This window comes from Mirounga leonina, unplaced genomic scaffold, assembly GCF_011800145.1.
Source record: "Mirounga leonina isolate KUSES-001 unplaced genomic scaffold, KU_Mleo_1.0 Mir_127, whole genome shotgun sequence".
Classification (NCBI taxonomy): domain Eukaryota; kingdom Metazoa; phylum Chordata; class Mammalia; order Carnivora; family Phocidae; genus Mirounga; species Mirounga leonina.
In genome coordinates this window covers 59,118,470-59,139,295 of record NW_023270316.1, presented here as the reverse complement: position 1 = coordinate 59,139,295, position 20,826 = coordinate 59,118,470, and the positions used below count along the sequence as shown (strand labels likewise).

The window sequence follows — 20,826 nt, the reverse complement described above, 5'->3', positions numbered from 1 at the left end:
GACAGGATGGGCCATTGTGTTCATTTCCACCTACTGTCTTGCTCTCTTCCTTTCTGCCACAGGACAGGCATCTCAGATAGGAGTTACTTCTGCAGTCTTGGTCCCAGAATGTGAAAATACATGGAGAGCAGAAGCAGAGCCTTCTCTGGTGTGATGGGGAACATGCAATGGCAGAGTGAGGAACGTTGGTTGTTACAAGCCAACTCAGGGAGTCATTTGTTACTGTGGTAAAGCTGACTAATAAATCTGGGCAGTTGCCCACTGCCAACGCACAGGATCAGGAGAAATAATAAGTCATTGTTGTTTTAAGCTACTCCATTTTAGGGTCTTTGTAAGACAATAATGGATAACGGGGGCTTCCTGTAAAGAAGGGATGTTAACCTGAACCAAGGCAAGGTCGGATGAGAGGAGAAGATGAATTGGGAAATTTTAAAGGGGTGGCTTAGAACTCTTTCAATCACTAATGATAGAACTCAACCAAAAAGTGGAATTTATTGGTTTAAGGTACTGAAAAGGATTCAGGACTGAAATGCTGTCACAGGGTTCAGTTTCTCTGCATCTCTTGGCTCTACCTTCCCTTGGCTGAGTGGGTTCCCTGGACTCTGTATGGTGGATTCCAGCAACCTTGGGGACAGCACCTCCTGGTTCATGTTTTCCCAATATCAAGTCCAGTAGAAAGAACTTCTTTTCTGGTCATGCTACAAAAGTTTTGAGATCCACTCTGAATAGACTGGCTGAGGTCATGCCCCTGAGAAAATCCCTTTGGTTAAGTGGGGATGGTGGTGATTGGAGAAGAGGTACATTGGTTATGGGTCCTTCTGTTGAAACTCAAACAGTTTTTTAAGAGGGAAATTTACTCATTCATATAACTAAAAAAAGAGAGAGAAAAATTCATGGACTGTCCCAACCTCAGGTGCAGTTTGATGTAGACCTAAAAGAATGTCACCAGAATTCGTCTCTTGACTTTTCAAAATTATTGCCAGCTGAGGCACTTCTTACGGGGGATTTTGAAAACCAAGGAGAAGTGGGTTTGTTGATGGTAACAGGCTCCAGTCACATGTGTGGGGTTCTTCCTTTTAATTGCTTTCTGCAAACAAACACAGCTATAAGATAATGGCCCTGTAAACAAACACAGCTTTTAAGATAGTGGTCCTGCTGAATGGTCATAGGTTTGTGTTTAAGTTCATCATCGTTCCAACTGCCCACAGAGACAAGAGTGTAAAATGAATCCAGATTGCTTGAGCTTAGATCCTGGCTCTCACGCTGATTAGCTGGTGACCTTGGGCAAGTCATTTAACCACTCAATGTCTCAGTGTACTCCTCTGTAAAATGGGAAATGACATTATCTACCTACCTTAAAAGGTTGTTGTTAATAATACATGCAAATCACTTAGAACAGTGCTTAGAACATGTTAAGTGCTCAATCAGTGTTCATTATTATTCTCATGTCTACAGTAAACAAAGAATCATTTGTAGACATTTTTTCAGAATTATGACCATTTTAGATGGCAGGTGTTGGCTTGGTTTAGATTTATCTCTTGGCAGTGAGTAACTGGAATTGTATCTACTCATATTATGGGTCAGAACACACTCTGACAGCATTTTGCTATGTATTTTCACTGGCTTCCCATCAGTTACTGGACTGCATGTAGTCTTCCAAGAGAGACACCTCCCTTTTTTTGTACTACTTTGGTATGAAAGAAAACCTAAGTTCAATTAAAAGTCTAAAAAGGGAACAAAACAAAGGTTTTTTCATAACTAGTATGTATTTTGCAATCCAGCTTTGAATAGTGAGGGCAGAGTATTGTCCTCTATCTTTTTATCATCTCATTGTATAATCTTGCCTTTTTTTTTTTTTTTTTTTTGAGGAGCTTAGAAAAACAGAAATTTCAAAGTAAGTGTGATGTTAGCAATTCGTATCATGATGAGTTGTAGGTTACTCATAGCTTCTCCTGGTTATTTTTGTTTGGGTTGTTTTGCATACTTGGGGTTGATAGAACAATTGTTCTATGAGTCTGGAATTATCTTGGCTCTGGCTGCCCGCATTCCTAACTGCAATGTGTCCCTCTGTGAGAGTGGCAGGGATTAAGCTCTGTGGGCACATTATCCACAGCTTTCTCTCTCAGTTTTGGATGCTGTTACATAAGGTTCCATATTGACAGAAAGAGGGGAGAGTGGGTGGGGCTGGGGAGACACTTAGATAAGTTGAATTACTTTCAAAAGTGCTGGGATGTGTAACTTGCATGGGTTTTATCTCCAAGCTAATGGATGGTGGGGAGAGGGGTATGCATTTTGCCTTATTGCTCTGTAAGTCAGCCTTAGTTAGCCAATAGACTTCTTGTATAAATACAAACATTTGCTGGACATGTGCGTGAATTAAATTGCAAGGATGGCTTGGGAATCAGAAATCTTCTGGGTCACAATATAGCTTTAAATAGCTACCTGAGTCTAAGATTTCTCTAGGGCAATTCAAGTTGGTTTTATCCTATAGAAGTTTGATATCCTAGATAAAGAAACAAAATAAGTGTGTTATTATGTTCTTGATTTTAATTCAATTTAATATTTTTGGGTAGCCAGCAAGATTTGAGTATTCATAGTATGAAGAAAATATTGGTGTCTAATTTCAGTCTCCAAAGTTTGAATTTTTGATCCCTAAACATTAATAATAGTAGTCTTATTAAGTAATTAAAATGTGCTGGGCATTGTACTGCTTACTTTAATGGTGTAGGTATTTGTATCTCTACAATTTAACTAACTGAAGCTTTGAAAGTTTAAGAAACTTACTGTGGTCACAAGTCTAGTGAAAACCAGTTATTTTTTTTTTCCTTAAGTAATCTCTAAGACCAAAATGGGGCTCGAACTCATGACCAGGAGATCGAGAGCTGCTTGCTCTACCAACTGAGCCAACCAGGCACCCCAGAACTCTAGTGAAATATGGGAATTGAACACAGCTCTATCTGTTGCCAAATCTGTGTTCTTTCTAACACAGTGCTGTCCCGTAGAACTTTCTGTGATAACATGTTCTATATTTCTATGGTCCAATATGGAAGCCACAATGTGGAAGCTACTGAGCATTTGAAGTGAGGCTAGTGTAACTGAGGAAATCAATTTTTAATTTTATTTAATTTTAATTAAAATTACAATTTCATGGCCACATATAGTGGTTGCACAGGACATCACATTATCTGGCCTATAAACATTCAAGCTACTGTGATCTCATGTGTAGTACATTTAGATATCAAAGACAGCAAATGTAAACAAGTAGTTGGAGTAAAAAAAATAACATTTTATCAAAATCAAAGTCATTTATTATTATTATTTAAAAATTTTTTATCTGAGTAGAGTGGACCAAAACAAAGTCATTCAAATTGCAGTATTTAAAGGGAGGTAGACCTCAAAGTTAAATGACTCATAAAATTTAGTTATGAAAAACTTCTTTTGGAAAATTTCTGCTGTACATTTTACTGGGTGATTATTAACATATTGGCAATGTTGATTATAAGGGGCATAGCAATTTGAAAAAAGGGAAAAAAATGTTCCTGGAACTGTACTCTTACTGCAAGATTCAGATCTCTAGGCATTTTCCAATCTAAGGAATCACAAATTCCTCAAGTAGCAGGGACAGAGGAGTATGTTTACAATCAAACTAACGAAACTTTTTTTTAAATTAAAGATTTTTTAAAATTTATTTGAGAGAGAAAGCACAAGAGAGGGGAGGGTCGGAGGGAGAAGCAGATTCCCCACTGAGCAGGGAGCCCAATGCAGGACTCAATCCAGGGACTCTAGGATCATGACCTGAGCCAAAGGCAGACGCTTAACTGACTGAGCCATCCAGGCACCCATAACCAAACTTTTTTGATTTCTACTTTCAGGTGTCTCCTGCCTCCAGTTATCTTGTTTTTCATAAATGGTTTTAGAGCTGAATATTTACAAACCAGCATCTTTAATGCTCAATATTCATAAACAGACTACATCTCCAACAAACAGTGACATGTAAACAAAACATAGACGCCTACTTAATAGAACTCTAGATGATAACCCCTTTCTTGTCTGACCTCTGGATTTATGGTTCATCGGGATAGGTTGTCTCCCAGTTCTGCCAATTTGACAGTCAAGTCTCTTTTCTGTAAAGACGAGTTTTCTCGCACGAGTTTAATTCATTATTTCTTAGTAACTAATCTACTTAGACTTTTTTTCTTTTTCTTTCAACTGACTACAGCTTCACTGTCCTGTGGAAACCCTTTTGTTTGCACTAGATCCAGGGAGTTTCTCCATGTGTTGCAGGCAAGAAGGGGGAACATGGCTCTCAGGGGCAAGGGTCTTGCAGGAGATGCCCTGGCTCCAGGTTGCAGAACTATTCCTGGCCCCATCCCTCTGTGTGCCCACCCTCAGAAAAACAAATCACAGATCTGACTGGAGTCAGATTGCCTGGACCCTATCTCCTCCTGACCATGCAGGCGTTAATTAATATTTTTTGGCCTCACACTCTTCATCTATAAGACAGGACAAAAATAGTTTCTATCTGACAATATTGTTGTGAGGATTAAATGAAAGTAATCCAAGTAAGGGTTTAGCATAGTTCCTGGAATAATTATTGATTGTTATTATTACTGGTTATTATTATTATTTAAAGACCATAATCCCCCTCCTTACTATAGTGTGACTTTTCTTATGCCAAGTAGAAATAGGCTCTTCAGTTTTATGACACCAAACATTTTTATGGCTTCTCCTCCAGTTGGTCAGTTTCATGTTTTTTCTCTACTCCAGTTTATGTGTTTATTCATCCATCCAACATTTATCGAAGCCCCATTAAGGGCCAGGTACCATCTTAGAGATGAGGACAGAATGTTGAGTGAGACAGATCTCCTCCAGGTGCTCATGTTTACTGGAGGAGATAACACAGAAACAGATTCCAAATCTGGTATTCATTCCAAGAAGTCACTTTCCAGCAAGTCTCATTTCATCAGAATAACTTCCGGCAGGGACCGGCTGCCGTTGGATGCCCAGGGGCTGCTCTTTGTTTTCTGGTGTGGGGAGGGGCTGATGGATGTTAATAATAGGCTAACTATACCAGACATTCCATCCACTGTGATTCACATGGTTTAATAAAGTCATTCACACCTTAATGTGAATGAACTATTTCTTACCTGAGTTGAATAACTGAGAGTGAAAAGTGTGACTTGGGGGTGACTGGGTGGCCCAAAGCATTTGAGAGAGCCAGATGTGGCAAGCTGAGCACAGTGGGAGCCTTTGGAAAATCAGAAGGCCTATGAGGGACTGGAGACCAGTGGAAAAAAGTCAGAACGCTCAGCTCCAATTATGATTATTTACCATCTTTGGATTTTTCATTTGTAAAATAATGAGAAATAGAAGGAATGCTGCTAGGCTGGATAGATGATCCCACAGACTTAGAGAATTACACCTGTAGGAGGAGCCTAGAGATCATTCAGTCCAACCTGCTTCTATTACAGGTAAGGAACTTGTGACTTGAGAGAGGTGAAATAACCTGTTCAAGGACACACAGCTTGTTATTTAAAGAATCGGCAAGTCACTAAACTTCTGAGACAGTGCTCATCTCTAGGATATCATTTGGTTCTGTAGCTAGGATATTGTAAACTTATAATTAAGGTCCAGGATCATGACCTTGAGATATGGAGAGGTACTTAAGTATATTTGGAATTATTGAATCGTGCTTTTTATAACTACAGTATGCTCACTACAATTTTAACATTAAGTTTATTTTGCTACATTCTAATTATTTGAGAATTATATTAGAAGTGTAATGTATGTCTCTTAGGTCCATGCGCCCATTACTACAAAATGAAGCCACTTTATTTGTATTATCCACATTATTATGTATGAGTGCTCACTGGCCAGACGCTAGCCCCTCTCCGTGTGTCCCCAATTATTTCTGAGAGTTCTCAAGTTCTTCCACTCTGACTTCTCACCTTACTGCCACAGTGCTCTGTCTGCTGCTACTAACTTTTGAACCAGAGCCTCAGGCTCCACCTGCCCCAGAAAGAGAAGGAGATGATCATTCCAACCATGCAGTGTTCTCAGGGGATTAGAGATGATTTATGTAAATGCCTGGCATGCAGAAGTATTCAGTAAATGTAAACTCTTATTATTATTTTAGGTTTCCTTACCACCAGAGTTTCTAGAAGCATAGCTAGGTGGTTGAGTTGATGAATTTCAATGTCATTTTCTTCAATTTTCTGTATTGGCTCTTTGCTTTAAATGCTCTTAGAGAGTAGTGAAATAGTCAAACATGGGGGCACCTGGGTGGCTCAGTTGGTTAAGCGACTGCCTTTGGCTCAGGTCATGATCCTGGAGTCCCGGGATCGAGTCCCACATCGGGCTCCCTGCTCGGCAGGGAGTCTGCTTCTCCCTCTGACCCTCCTCCCTCTCATGCTCTCTGTTTCTCATTCTCTCTCTCGCAAATGAATAAAATCTTAGGAAAAAAAAAAAAGAAATAGTCAAACATGATTATGAGAGAAGGAAGGAGTTCATTCATTAACTCACTCACTCATTCACTCATTCACTCATTTATTCATTCAGAAAACATGCATGAGATTCAATTATTCTAGGCTGGGGAGCACAAATATGTACAAGCTATTTCAAGGGTTTACAGGTGATTGTGAGAGAGAAGACTACACAAATTCCAGCAATACAAAACAGTATGTAAATTCTTCTGAGTTTCAGGGAGGAAGAGATCACGCCTGGTTGGAAAGACAGTAACAACTAATATTAATGTAGCAATTTCAAAGCACTTCCACGTGCATTTTAGAACTTGATTGTCACAAAAACCCTGTGATCAGAACTCTCATTTGTAGGTGAGAAGACAGTTCAGGCGAAATAGAGTGACTTACCTGGGCTTGCTCTGGGAGGAAGTCAGCCCTAGGGTCTGCCTGTTCAGGTTTGGAAGGTCTCTCCACTGCATCATGCTGGGAAAGCTTCATGGAGAAGGTGACTTCATAGACTGAGTATTTAAAGAGGGACCATTTTTGACAGGTAGAGAGAGGGCCAGGGCTTTTTAAGTAAATCAAACAGCAAAGGTATGAAGGCTCAAAAGGTTAAGACATATTTTGGACAGGATGAGTAGAACATGTTAGCTGAAGCATTAGCTATTTGCAGGGGAGTCAGAGATAAGGAAAGTGCACTGCACTGTGGCTGGATGACACATAATCTGAACCACCAGACTAAGGAGTTTAGAAATGATTTGATAGACGATAGAGAGGAAGGAGTGTGCTGCATACAGGGAGAATTAGGTAGATCTGGGGAGGTGAGTCAGAATATTGCGGAGAAGATGGAGGAAGCAGGGGAACCAGTAGGAGGCAGTGTCAAGGTAGACTTGTGGGTGGCATGGGAAGAAGAGCCAGACCCAAGGAGCATCGAATGGGGTATTAACATGGTGACCAGGTGTGGGAGTTGAGAAAGAGGCAGGGAGTAAAGATGGCTCTTAGCTTTGAGTGGAATCCCTAGAAGAATGGCAGTGCTATTCACAGAGCTGATGTATTTGCAGAAGGAACTGACTTCGAAGGGAAAATCATTAGCTCCCTTTTGGTTCTGCTGTGTTTGTGTTGCATTCTGTGTATTGCCACCTGACTGTCCCCTGAGAAGGTGGGTGGTGAGTCAGAGGGAGAAGGAGAGTTTGCCTGATCTCCCAGAGGCAGAGGGCTCTTCCTTCCTGTCACTGCTCTGCTCCCCACGGCCCTTATTGTGTCTGATGACAACAATGCCCGCTATGTGGTAAACGCTCAAAATAAGTTTGGAAAAGAAATCCACTTAAGAGAAGACTTGTCAGGGGCGCCTGGGTGGCTCAGTTGGTTAAGCGACTGCCTTCGGCTCAGGTCATGATCCTGGAGTCCCGGGATCGAGTCCCGCATCGGGCTCCCTGCTCAGCGGGGAGTCTGCTTCTCCCTCTCCCGCTCCCCCCTCTTGTGCTCTCTCACTCTCTCTCTCTCAAATAAAAAAAAAAAGAGAGAAGACTTGTCAGGAAAAGCTTTAGGGCAGGGGAGAAGATTAGGGTGAGGGAAAAGAGATGGTTGCTAACAATTGGGAAACACCAAATTTGAGTCACTGGATATAGCTCCTGGTGGGAGCCATAAGTGGTAGAAACCTGGTGGAGTTAAGAATATGGAGAGGGTGCCTGGGTGGCTCAGTTGGTTAAGCGACTGCCTTCGGCTCAGGTCATGATCCTGAAGTTCCTGGATTGAGTCCCGCATCGGGCTCCCTGCTCGGCAGAGAGTCTGCTTCTCCCTCTGACCCTCCCCCCTCTCATGTGCGCTCTCTCTCTCATTCTCTCTCTCAAATAAATAAATAAAATCTTAAAAAAAAAAAAAAAGAATATGGAGAGATTCTGGGGCCAGAGTGTGGATGTTTAAGTTGCTGGGGATAATGGCAAAGAGTAAAAATGACTGGGTTAGACCCAGGCAAGAGAAGGCCCTGCTCTGGACCCTGCCTTTTAGAGGACCTCACTCTGGCTCTCTTCTGTACCCCTCCTTGTACTACCCAGTTCATGGGGCCAAGGGGTGATGCTCACTGGAATCTGTGCTTCTAGATCCAGTTCTGGGTAACAGAGCCCTGGGATGCCCCGCTCAAATGGACAAGCCTGCATCCAGGGGCAACCCCAGCCTCTGTTCTGGGTCTGACCTGGTAGGGGTACACAAGGCCACTACTTTGCACACTCCTGGCCTGAGTAATGGCCAAGGAGCATCCCTTGAGGTGGGTAGCGGGATGTAAATAAAACTTTGGGGGTAAGTGGCAGAACTTGAACCTTGCGGGTAGGGGTATAAACATATGTTCTATTCCAGTGTGGGATGGAGCCAGGATATGCAAAAGAAGGGGAACAAAAATTGGTGGGGGGTTGGCTTCCAGCCCTATTTGCATGACCACATTCTGAAGCAGAAGTCCAAGGAGTCAGGGAATTTAAATTCAAATCCAGACTTCCAGGTTGTAAAGAAAGTGCATTTGTCAATGTCAAATATTAGAATATATTTTATTTAAGTTTGTAAGCTTAATTTATATCTTACATATATATACATATATATATATATATATACACACACACACACATTTATTTATTTATTTATTTATTTATTTATTTATTTATTTATTTATTTATTTATATTTTTTAAGTAGGCTCCACACCCAGTGTGGATCCCAACACAGGGCCTGAACTCACGACCCTGAGATCCAGAGTCAAGAGTTGGACGTTCAACTGACTTAGCCACCCAGGTGCCCCTATACTTTCTCAATATTTAGGTATGTGATATGTAGACCTCCATTTGTGATCTTATCCTCATATGTTAGGGGTCTTCAGAATCAGCAGGTTATAAAGATCTCACTGCTGTGAGTCTTGAGCTTCCTTCCCCTTTCTTGACAACCACCACACTTTTGGGGTGATAACTTGTTTTATTGTCTGTCTCCTCTGACAGACATGAAGCTGTGTGGAGGCAGGAACCAGGCTGTCTTGTGGTGGAAGGGTGTAAAGTAACCTTTAAAGAGAATGCCTTGCTAAATTATAATAGAAATAGAGCAGCAGTCTAGAAGTTTCTCTTGCAGTCAGTCAGGGAGACTGGCAAACATACACTTCTGTTGCCTTAAGAACTAGAGTTGAAGTAATCTATTCTAAATTTTAGGCATGTGCTATTGTTTCCCTTGGAATGAGTGGTTGGATTAGGATCAGATATTATAACATGAAGGCCTGAAATTCTCAAGTGACTGATGCACTAAAGTGCATTTAAAAATGCAAACTGACATTCAAAAATGAGGGGAAAACACAGCCTTTTGGTTTTCTTTGAAAAACTGGACCTTTGGCAACACTGGTCTGAAGCCTTCAAATGGGCCTATGTTTATCAACAGGCCACGTCCTACCACTCACAAAACAAATGCCATGGCCACTGTAAGGCCTCTGAATTCATGACCCCTGGACGGTGGGATATTTAGGTCCCTTTGCTTTGGAAAAATGTCTTCTTTAATCTCTTTAGGGTTATATTTCTACCAACCTTTGAATTACCTCAGTATCATTTGAATTGTACTATAATACTGCATACCTGCTTATATCTGCCATAGATTCTGAAAATGATTATTTCACATATACTCAAAGAAACCCAACTGCTCCAGGAAGCTACTTTCTGTTAGTGTCATTGATCCAAATTTCCTGTAATCAGTCCTCCGATGACCCTACGGGGAGATACAAAATGGAGAGTCTGCAGATGAGAATTTGACTGCTTCCTGAAGGCTGAGAAGATTATGTGTGGTGATGGAACGAGAGATGTTGGGGACATGGAAATGCAGGAATTGCCAGTGTGAAGGTTGCAGAACCGGGTTTGGGAGGATGATGAAGAAACAGAACGCTGCAGCGCTGATTTGTTCAAGTATTTACTGAGTATTCACAACGTGCCAAGAACTGTTGTTGGGTTTTTTTTTTTAAGATTTTATTTATTTATTTGACAGAGAAGAGACAGCGAGAGAGGGGACACAAGCAGGGGGAGTGGGAGAGGGAGAAGCAGGCTTCCCGCAGAGCAGGGAGCCAGATGCGGGGCTCTATCCCAGGACGCTGGGATCATGACGTGAGCCGAAGGCAGACGCTTAACGACTGAGCCACCCAGGCGCCCCCCAAGAACTGTTTTGACGCAAGGAATTCAGCAGTAAATTAACAAAAATCCCTGCTCTCATTGAGCTTAATTCCAGTGCAATAAGCCAGGTAGCACATACATAAACACATACATCGCAAATCTACATGTCAGATGGAAATAATTACTATTTATAAAACCAAAGCAGAGCAAGGGAACAACGAATGAGGGTGGCTGCTATTCCAGGAGACCCCAAAGAAGCAAGGAAGCGTAGCACACATCGTCGATCGGGTTCTAATTTTCTAGGCTACTGGGAGCGAGACGCACCTCCCAGGAAGCCCCGCCCCTCCCTCCCAATAGGGCGCAAGGTGCCATCTCCTGGAGAGCCCCTCCCACTTCCCCGCCCAGAGGCAGCCTTGGGGGCGGGGCTTCGCGCCCAGGCGCACAGAGCGCGCCGCACTGAAAGCCGCGCGCACAGAGTTCCCGGCATTCTTCCCGTTCTGTCAAGGCCGGGAGAATTACCCCCGCCGGTACCTGGCATGCTGGGAACTGTAGTTTCTGCCCGCAGCTCCGGGTCTCAGGGGGCAGTAAAAGCCGCTCCGATCCGGCTCCATTGCTGGCACATGATTTGCATCCTCCAGGGGTTGTGGGGAGGCCCTGGCGCGGGGTGGGGGTCATCCTGAGAACAGTCGGGCAGGCGTCCAGGCGGTGGCCGCCCCGGTCACGTGACCCCAGCTCGCCGGGCGCGCACCACGACTCCGCGCCATTCCCGCCCCGCCCCGCCCCGCCCAGCAGTCGGCCTGCGCCTCCCCTGGCGCTGCTGCCACCTCGCGCTCGGAGGCGTCACGGAACGTGCTCTCCTCTCCCCCTCCCCCTCCCATCCCCTCCCGCCCTCCTCCACCTCCCCCTCCCGCGCCGAGACTCGCCGCCGCCGCCGCAGCCGCAGGAGTAGCCGCCGCCGGAGCCGCGCGCAGCCATGGCCGAGAACCCGGGCTTGGAGAACCACCGCATCAAAAGCTTTAAGAACAAGGGCCGCGATGTGGAAGTGAGTGTGCTTCCGTGGTCTGGGCCCGCCTGGCCGCGCCGGCCCCACGGCGGCGGGGAGGGGCGGGGGGCCGGCGCCGGGCTGGTTCTCGCCGGCTCGCGGTGGGTCGGAGTTGGCCGCCGCCTCCCGTCACCGCGGCCCCGGGCTGGGCGGAGCGGGCGACGGGACCGCGGGCCGGTCTGCAGCCGCCGTCCGGAACTGCCGGAGCGGGGACCGGGAAATGCCGGGTTTTCGGCCCCGTCACGCGGGCGCGGCCTGCTGTCGGCGAGGAAGGGATGTGGAGCTGAGGCGGGGTCCGCGGGCCGGGGCCTCGCGGGCCCGGGATGCTGCCGCCCTGGTCCGTCGACCGCACCGCGGAGGGGGCGGCCGCGACTCGCGCCGGCTGCCCGTGCAGCCTCCCGCCCGGCGCGGCCCCCTCGCTGCCGCACATGGAGTCGGGGCTGTGCGGGTCCCCGCGCACATCTCCTGCGAGCCGGGCCCAGGCGGGCGGTGGCGGCCCGCAGAGGGGGGTGGGGACCAGCCGGGTAACTGACTTGTTTGAGGGTGGTGAATGGGGGAGGGTAGGATGCGCCGGGACCATTTTCTCATATTCCAGTCCAGTCCTTTGGACCAGTGCTGCTGAGCTATTCCAGCTCATACTCCTGTTACTGCTGGCATTTGGAGCAAGCTGAAGGTGGACAATAGTTTACCATCTATTGTGTTGAGGCTTTGGAAGAGACGTTCCTACCTCCGCTCACGGGACCTCTTTTCTTAGCCGTTCTAGTAGTGGGATTGTGCATAGGATAATAATTTCTTTGACATGTTTTACCGGAATAAATTGGATACATAGCTTCGTACGGTCTTGTATATATCTCTTGCTTCAAGCTGGTACAATTTCCAAGTGGTTGCAAAACTGTAAACATCTTGGTCACTTAGTTCGTTGCTACTCTGCACGTTGCCATTGTTTCATTAAGGTGACATTAGCAGGTAGTATTTGCAAACTCGGCTTATTGAGGCAGCGCTAGAGGTCTCTCTGCAGCTACTGAAAGCAATGTAGTATACAGCACAAACTTCCCTGGGACTCTGACCTCTGGATTTGTTAGGCAGAACGTGGTTTTAAGTCCACAGCGTCCTTTTCTAATACTAGGTGACATGATTTGCAGTTTTGTAATTCTTGATAAAGGGCCAATGTGACTAAGAAGTGTGCATTTTTCCTGTCTTAAAGAGAGACGGTGGTGGGAAAACAGTCGGCGTTCAGTTTTGTAGAGAGACAAAATTCAGGCGATTTTTCAAAGCTACAAAATTAAATGCTAATTGGAAGAAACCTAAGGAAATACTGTGGAATTCCCATTTGAATAACACAAATAAAGGTCATCTATCTATTTTGGTCATGGTTAAATTTCTTTTGTGAGAAATATTTCTAAGCAAAAGTGAAACTTGAGATAGCAACAAGAAATTCTGGAACTGCCTCCTGTTATTGGTCCACTTGATGATAGTTAATTTTGAACTTTTCCCATCAATAATTGTTTTTGAAGCTTACCACTATTATAAAGCAAAACTGACGTAGTTTGAAAAATACCCATATTGTTTGTACAGAAGAACTAATAACATTTGTTTCCTCTCTTGGATATTGGTACAGGTTTTTGTTTTATTACTTGCCTATATTATTGTGTTCTGGGAGCTCAGTGCTACCTCGTAAGGACTCCTGCATATAATAGGTATGCAATAAATATTTGCTGATGATCAGAATGTAATTAATGACAACTTCTGGATGCATGAAAAAGAGGCATACTTGCCAAGCCTTTTAGCCTGAAAATAATGGTCATAACATTACATTTCCCAGGATACATTAGGGTAACTAAGGCATAGCAGACGTTCAAATGGTAGTTCTATGGGGCAGACACTATACTAAGAGCTTCATGGGACTTCATTTAATCCTTATAAGAACTTTATGAACTAGGTATAGCATTATCCCTACTTTACAGGAGGAAAGTACTTTAGGGGAGGAAACATGAGAGTGCTTATGTAGCATGTACAAGGTCGTGAAGTGGGTATGAACATCCGTTCACTAATTGTCAATTGGATGTCTAACAATGTTAGGGGATAGAAAAGAGAATAAAATTCAGCGTGTACCTCAAGGAGTTTACAGTTCAGTGGGAATAATAGAAAAGTAAACTGATAATTACAATGAAGTACATCAATAAGTATATTCTGAGAAAATTCTAACTTGGGGCTGAGCAGTCAAGAGAGATGTTCTGGTTGATTCCTAGTGGATGAATTGGAGTAAGCTGATCCTGAAAGATGAAAGAAAATTGGTCCGATAAAATGCAGGAAAAGGGAGGGCACAAGGAAGGGGCATTGCAGGCTTGTGGGAGGAGTAATTGAGCAGTCCTGAGAGAATGCAGTAGGACTGCTGAGAGAGAAGGGAGTGTGACTAAAGGGTAAACTGGGGTCAAATCTGATAAGTAAGTGCCTCTGTTGTGGATTTAGGTATAACCAAGACTAGATACTGTATCTAACTTAGTTTTATCCATTAGAAACTGTGTTAAATCAGAAACTTACACAACAATTTAGCTCTGTAGAAGTTGTGATTATCAGGCTATTTCAAAACAGTGAGATGCACTTTTATGAGATGTGATTTCTACCTTTTCACGTATAGAATAGATAAAAGATAAAATATACAACCAGCTGATACACAAATAAGGTGATAGGTGCAAGTATAAAATACATATTTTCTAAAGAAAATAAAAGTATAGAGTTATACCTGTTCCATTCACAGGAAATTGTGTATGGGTAGAGGTTGGAGGAAGAGCTAGTCAAGAATAGCTTCATAGAAAAGAGGTTGGTGAATTTTATAGGAAGTATGTGCTAAACTTGAATGGGGCACATAAGAAATTAGTGAATGAAGACTCAGGTGAAAAAGAAGAAAGAATAGATTAGGGAGTGAAGAGATGAGACTTCCATATGGCCTGTGGTGGTCTGAGAAATATATCTGTGGCAAAGAGTTGCTTGGACACTTCTTGATAGGGAGATCCTTGAAAGGGAGATCTGAAGGAATTTATTCCAGAGTGAATTAGAAGGTACAACATGATTAGAGCAATTGAAAAAGGTGACTGGCAGGGGACATTCTGGAGGTTCTGGAGGAATAATGCTCTTATCCCATATGTAAGGAGGAATTTTCAAAAAAATTGCGATTGGGGATGGTCATAACATGGAAATAGGATTTGAACTTCCTCTTCCTTTCTCTTCCTCTTCTTCATAAAACTCAAGTAGAGAAAAGGGATGAAATTTTTCCTGAGGTCTATAGGTACAGATAGGGGAGGGAGTAATTATCACCGATAGCAGTTTGGAGCATGAATGGGGGAATGGATTTTGTAGCTAAAACCAGGGAATACATTGTGAAAAGGAAACTCTTAATTATCTTCATTTGCTCTGGAATGTGTATTTTAATACCAGTCCTTTTTATGTAAGGCATTGTTCTTAGACTTTTTTCCCTTTTACAGAAGTATTTAAAACTTTTACAATATATTTACAGAAAAGCGCACGAAATGGAAATGTTCCATTTAATGAATACTTATAAATCAGACACTCTGGTAATTGCCACCCAGGTTTGCCACCCAGGTCAACTTTGCTTTTTCTTGCTCCTGTGTACCTCAAGAATGTAACATTTTTATCAGTAACAATAATAACAATTATTTAAAAAATCTTAACATTTATTGTTTGCAGTGTACCTGTACCAAGTATTTTATATGGATTATTTAGTCTTCACAACAATCCTGTGAAGTATGTACTATTATTATCCACATTCACTGCTGAGGAAACTTGAGGCCTATGATTCTTAAGTAACTAGCCCTACGTCATGGGTTGGAGGGTGTAAGTGGCAGGACCTAGGCTTATAGTGAAGCAATATGACAGAACTCTTGTTCATGTTCTTTACTGTCTCTCTGCTGCATGGAGCCTCAGACCTGACTTGTATGAAATACATCTGAAAATTAATGGGGAAAATATTTAAGGAATCTTGGTGATTTCACAGAAATTCCTATCTTGGTGTTTTAGAACCTTGCTAATAAAAATTTCTGATATCTTAGTTATCATCTGATTTATTTGCCTTTTTTTTTTCCTTTTTACTATTACAAAGTTTCCTTATTAGTAAGGAGCTAGTTAGTTGGTTTCACCAAAAAATAACAACCAATATCCTTGGGCTTAACACTTAAACTTTATGCTTAAGTTTCTAATACTGGGGATAATATACGTTTTCTCATCTGCAGATTTGACCAGCATTACCAAACTCGCTTCTCTCTCTGGAGCCTCTGTTGCTAAGTAGTACTACCTAGTTGCTCGAGCTTGAAACCTTATCCCTGACTCCTGTCTCTTCCCTTCCTTCACTGTTCTGTATTGGTCAGTTATCTGAAGAGCCCTCATATTTTTACCTTTGATACTGACCTTACTTACTATAGCTACGCTAGTTTGGGCCACTGTCAGTCTCACCTGTGTTAAATATGATAGTGCACCTGGTTTCCCTGTCACCAGTATCTTCCCTTCACGTTGTATATTGTGGGTTGATCTTTCAGAAATTTTTTTGTGTGTTGCTTATAATTCTGCCACACCATGGCATCCTAGTTCAAAACAAAACAAAACAAAACAACCTTCAGAAGTTCTTCATAGGGCCTTTCCTGACTGACCAATAACATACTTAGTACTGTCAGTCCCTAGTGTTTTTCTTCTCTCTAAAGCTTTCCTAAGTAAATTTTCCTTTACCTCTTTGGGATAAATTGCTATGATCTACAACAACTTCTGTGTGTGTGTAGCTGTTAAAGTATGTGGGCTCTGGGGAGGTAGGTGTGGGTATGGGATAACTGGATGATGGGCATTAAGTAGGGCATTGATAAAATGAGCACTGGGTTTTATATGCAACTGATGAATCACTAAATTCTACCCCTGCAACTAATAATACACTATATGTTGACTAAATTGAATTTAAATAGATTTTTTTTAGAAAAGTATGTGGGCTCTGTAAAGAAGCTCACTGGGGGTAGAGACCTTGGGCTTTGAGTGCTCATTTAGTGACGAGTATATAAAATTTAATAAATATTCTGAGAAGAGAGACTAGATAATATACTTAAAACACTGTACATTTGGGAGTCAGTGGTACTCTATGATTCTAGGACATCAATGATTTCTTTTGGTGTTGACTCCATGGCATTGATACTGCTGCCTAGCCCTCCTTTGACAGTCTGTTCTGCTATAATGTATTTTTGTAACATGAACTAATTCATACTTGAATGCTGAAGAGGAATAATGTTAGTTAATGCAGAATTCATGTTGGTTCATATTTGATTTTTGAGTTGATTTTTACCAGCACGTTAACCCTTTAGCACTCCCAAGTAACAGCACTTGAACACAAACACGTGAAGTACAGAAACACAGTTGAATACAGCAAGTCCAAGAGTATGCACATTGCCCCTTCACCCATATTCTGCCTCTAGGCTCCATTTAACCCCGTGTTCTGTCTTAAAGGTGCTTATTGCCCTAACCATCTTGATATATTTCCCTCTTTCTTCTTAATTTTGCAGCCCATGAAGTTTTTCAGGAATCTATATATCACACAACAGATAGGTTATAATTATCTTTACTTGAATTCACTAATGGCATAAAATCTCTCCTTGTCCTTCTGCCTCATTGATTACTCCTTTTTGGTTGGTTTTGCCAACTCTTCTTCCTACCTCTTGAGTGTAGGCATGTCTTGGGATTCTGTCTGTGACTCTCTTCTCTATAGACTGCTTTTCTTGCCCACATCAAGCCGCTCCATTAGTTTTAACTATCATTTCAGTGTGGGGGACTTAAATCTGTTTTAAGCATCTGCTGGAAATTAATCACATGAGCATCACATCAGCTCCTTAAGCCCAAAGTGTTTAAAGCTATGTTCTGCCTTTTTTTTTTTTTTCTGTTTATGGCATCATCACTCTCACTGTGACCTGAACTTGAAACTTGAGAGGCTTCTTGGACTCCTTCCTCATCGTCCACGTTCAGTCAGATGCCAGTCATGTAGCTTGAATCTCTGTGCTGTCTCTGGATTTTGGCCCTGCCTCTCTATTCACTGCCTCCAGCCCACTTTCAGGCTTAGTACTTATCATCTGGCAATTTAAAAGTTGCCCCCAAAGTGATATTCTTTCTCCAGTCCATGAGATCTTTCATTGAGTCTGATACCTGATTATTTTTTCCAGGTTCAACTTTCCTTCCTCTCTCCCTCTCTGCCCTTTTAAGCTCTAGCAACACTGAACTTCTTATATGCTTATACATAATCTGGAATCCTGCCCTCCCCTGCTTGCCAGTGCTATTTCTATTCTCAGGGCTATCCTGCTGACTGGAATATCCTTCCCTGCCTCCTGTTGCCTGGCTAATTCCTACCCCTCTTTAAATACTCAACTCTGGGTTTAGCTCTTATGAGAAATCTTTCTGAATCTCTTCATCTTCCCAAGTTGAGTTAGGTATCATTCTTCACTCCTGAATATATCTTTTTCATTGCACTTATGATAATGTATTTCAATTATGTTTTATCTCTTTCTCCTACTAGATTGGAACTTTTTGAGCACATAGACTGTATATCTCCTTTGCCTACCTCTTAGTACAGTGGCTGGAACAAAGTAAACGCTAAAACATTTCTTGAGTAACCATATCTATACTAGGTACCACCAGCATGATAATTTTCTTAAAATACATTTTTGAACCGAAGCTTTTAATCTTTTAGTGCCTTTTCCTGTTGCTTTCCAAATCAAGTTCAAACTTTTTATTATGATAGGTAAAGTGTTGAGAGATTAAGACACATGCATAGTGAAATAATTTTAAATTTTTTCTTAATTTATTATTTTTTTTTTAAGATTTATTTATTTTAGAGAGAGAGCACAAGAGCGAGTGGGGGAGGGGCAGAGGCAGAGGGAGAGAGAGTCCCAAGCCGACTCCACGCAGAGGGCAGAGCCCGACTTGGGGCTCAATCTCCAGACCCCGCAGTCACAACCAGAGCTGAAACCAAGGATCAGACACTTAACTGACTGCACCACCCAGGTCCTCCTCTTATTTTTTAATCATAGAAATATTCTAATACGTAGTAAAGTAGAGAAAATAGTAAAATTCCATATGCACATCACTTGAATTTAATAAGTAACAGTTAGCTCTTTGTTTCATCTTTTGTTCCATCTATATATGTAACAGACATCATGACATTTTACTCCTGAAGACTTAAGGCTACCTCACTAAAAAATAATGCATTTTTACATAAATACCGTATCACCCTGACACAATAATTTCCTAATAACATCTAATCTAGTCCACATTTTAAATTTCCCTGGTTGTCCCTTACTTTTTTTTTCCCCTTAATATTTGGTCATTAGAACCAGGATTAAACACGATCAGATCACATTTGGTTATGTTTCCAAAGTCTCCTTTACATTTTTTTTATTGTAGTAAAATATACATAACAGAATTTACCATTTTAACTATTTTAAGTGTACAGTTCTGGAGCATTAAGTACATTCACATTGTTGTGTAATGATCCTTACTGTTCCATCTCCAGAACTTTTTCATCTTTCCTAACTGAAATTCTGTCTCCATTAAACAATAACTCTGCATTCCCTCTCTCCCTAGTTCCTGGCAACCTTCCTTCTACTTTCTGTTTTTATGAATTTCACTACTCTAAGAACCTCGTATAAGTAGAATCATACAATATCTGTCCTTTTGTGACTGGTTTATTTCTCTCAGCATAATGTCTTCGAGGTTCATCCATGTCGGGGCATGTGTCAGAATTTTGTTTCTTTGTATGGCTGAATAATATTCAATTGTATGTAGGTACCACGTTTTGTCCATTCATCCAGTGATGGACTTGGGTTGCTTCCACCTTTTGGCTATTGTCCCCCACCATTTTATAAATGCTGTTAATTTGTTGAAGAAATCAGGTCAGTTTTCTTGTATTAAGTTGAACCACATGAAATTTCCATTTTTGGGTCAAGTATCAGCAATTCCATATGGTTAAGCCTAATAAACTGTCCTAATTACTGGATTTGTCTGTTTCTTTGTGATATTGCTTAACTTGTTCCTCCTATTTCTTAACACCCTCTGGATTTTCTGTAAACTGGAGGTTAGCTTTAGAGGCATGATTATCTTCAGTTTAAACATTTTTGATTAAAAAAAAATACTTCCATTGGTGATGCTGTGTACTTCAGACTATATCCCAGTGGTGTACAAAGATCAGTCAGAGGGTTCAGATGATAAAGAATAGATAAAGATAGTTTAGATAAAGATAGTTCAGATAAAGACTAGCGATGCTGGGGTGGCTCAGTTGGTTGTGTCCAGCTGTTGATTTCAGCTCAAGTCATGATCTCAGGGTTGTGAGATCGAGCCCAGCTGGGCATGGACCCTGCTTAAGATTCTCTCTTCCCCCCACCTCTCTCTCTCTCTCTCTCCCCCATACCTCAAAAAAAGAATAGTTTAATGTTGTAATGTCATAGTCACTACATTTGGTGAAATGAATTTTAGTTATTTGGGTGAAATGTGATATAGACTGGATAATATTTGAAGTGAAAGAGTAACCTGACTTCTTGTTATCCAGCAAAGGAGTTAGAAAATGTATCTGGAAAATCTAACTTCAAAGTCAGTGACATTCTCTTTCCATGACTGACACTGTTCCCAAGTTGACTTTGGTTTCTTAGCATAGAATTTGGCTATATTCTCAATTCCTAGTCTCTGTTCCTTTACTTTGAAGGTAAAGCAATAGTAAAAATGTAAGGAGGATATGGCTGTACTTTGTGCAGTTTTGCTGTTAAGAAAAATTTTGTCACAGCCTAGGATACCAACATTAATAGTTAAAATATAAAACAAAATCATGACTATATTTACTTGGAATCAGTCTTTCTGAATGGTTGTGTTTTCTGGGCTATGAGTTTACTTGTTTACATACCAAACTTTCTTTTATTTTGAAATGTTTCTGTGTCCTATATATTTCTCTGCCTTCTTAGATAGAATATAATTTAGTTATTTTCTTGTTTCTTGGGAATCACCATTATGCATACGGATATCAGTTTTTACTTTTATATAAGTAATGCCTTTGGGTTCTTAGATTTGTCAGAATTTTATCCTTAATTTCTATGTTTGTGGAGTTTTTGCTCTTCATAACTTTTTTGCCTATCCTTCTGTTGCACAGTCAGCTATCTCTTTGATATGTCAGCGTGTTTA

General features: G+C 41.8%; 1 protein-coding gene across 1 annotated transcript in view; it reads left to right on the top strand.

Moving 5' to 3' along the window:
* The first annotated feature begins 11,461 nt into the window (after nucleotides 1–11,461).
* Nucleotides 11,462–20,826, top strand: part of KPNA3 (karyopherin subunit alpha 3) — a 101,646-nt gene continuing 92,281 nt past the window's right edge. Inside the window, exon 1 of the mRNA XM_035003444.1 lies at nucleotides 11,462–11,622. Coding sequence (XP_034859335.1) covers nucleotides 11,554–11,622 — 69 coding nt within the window. The 5' untranslated portion in view covers nucleotides 11,462–11,553. The remainder of the gene's footprint in view (nucleotides 11,623–20,826) is intronic.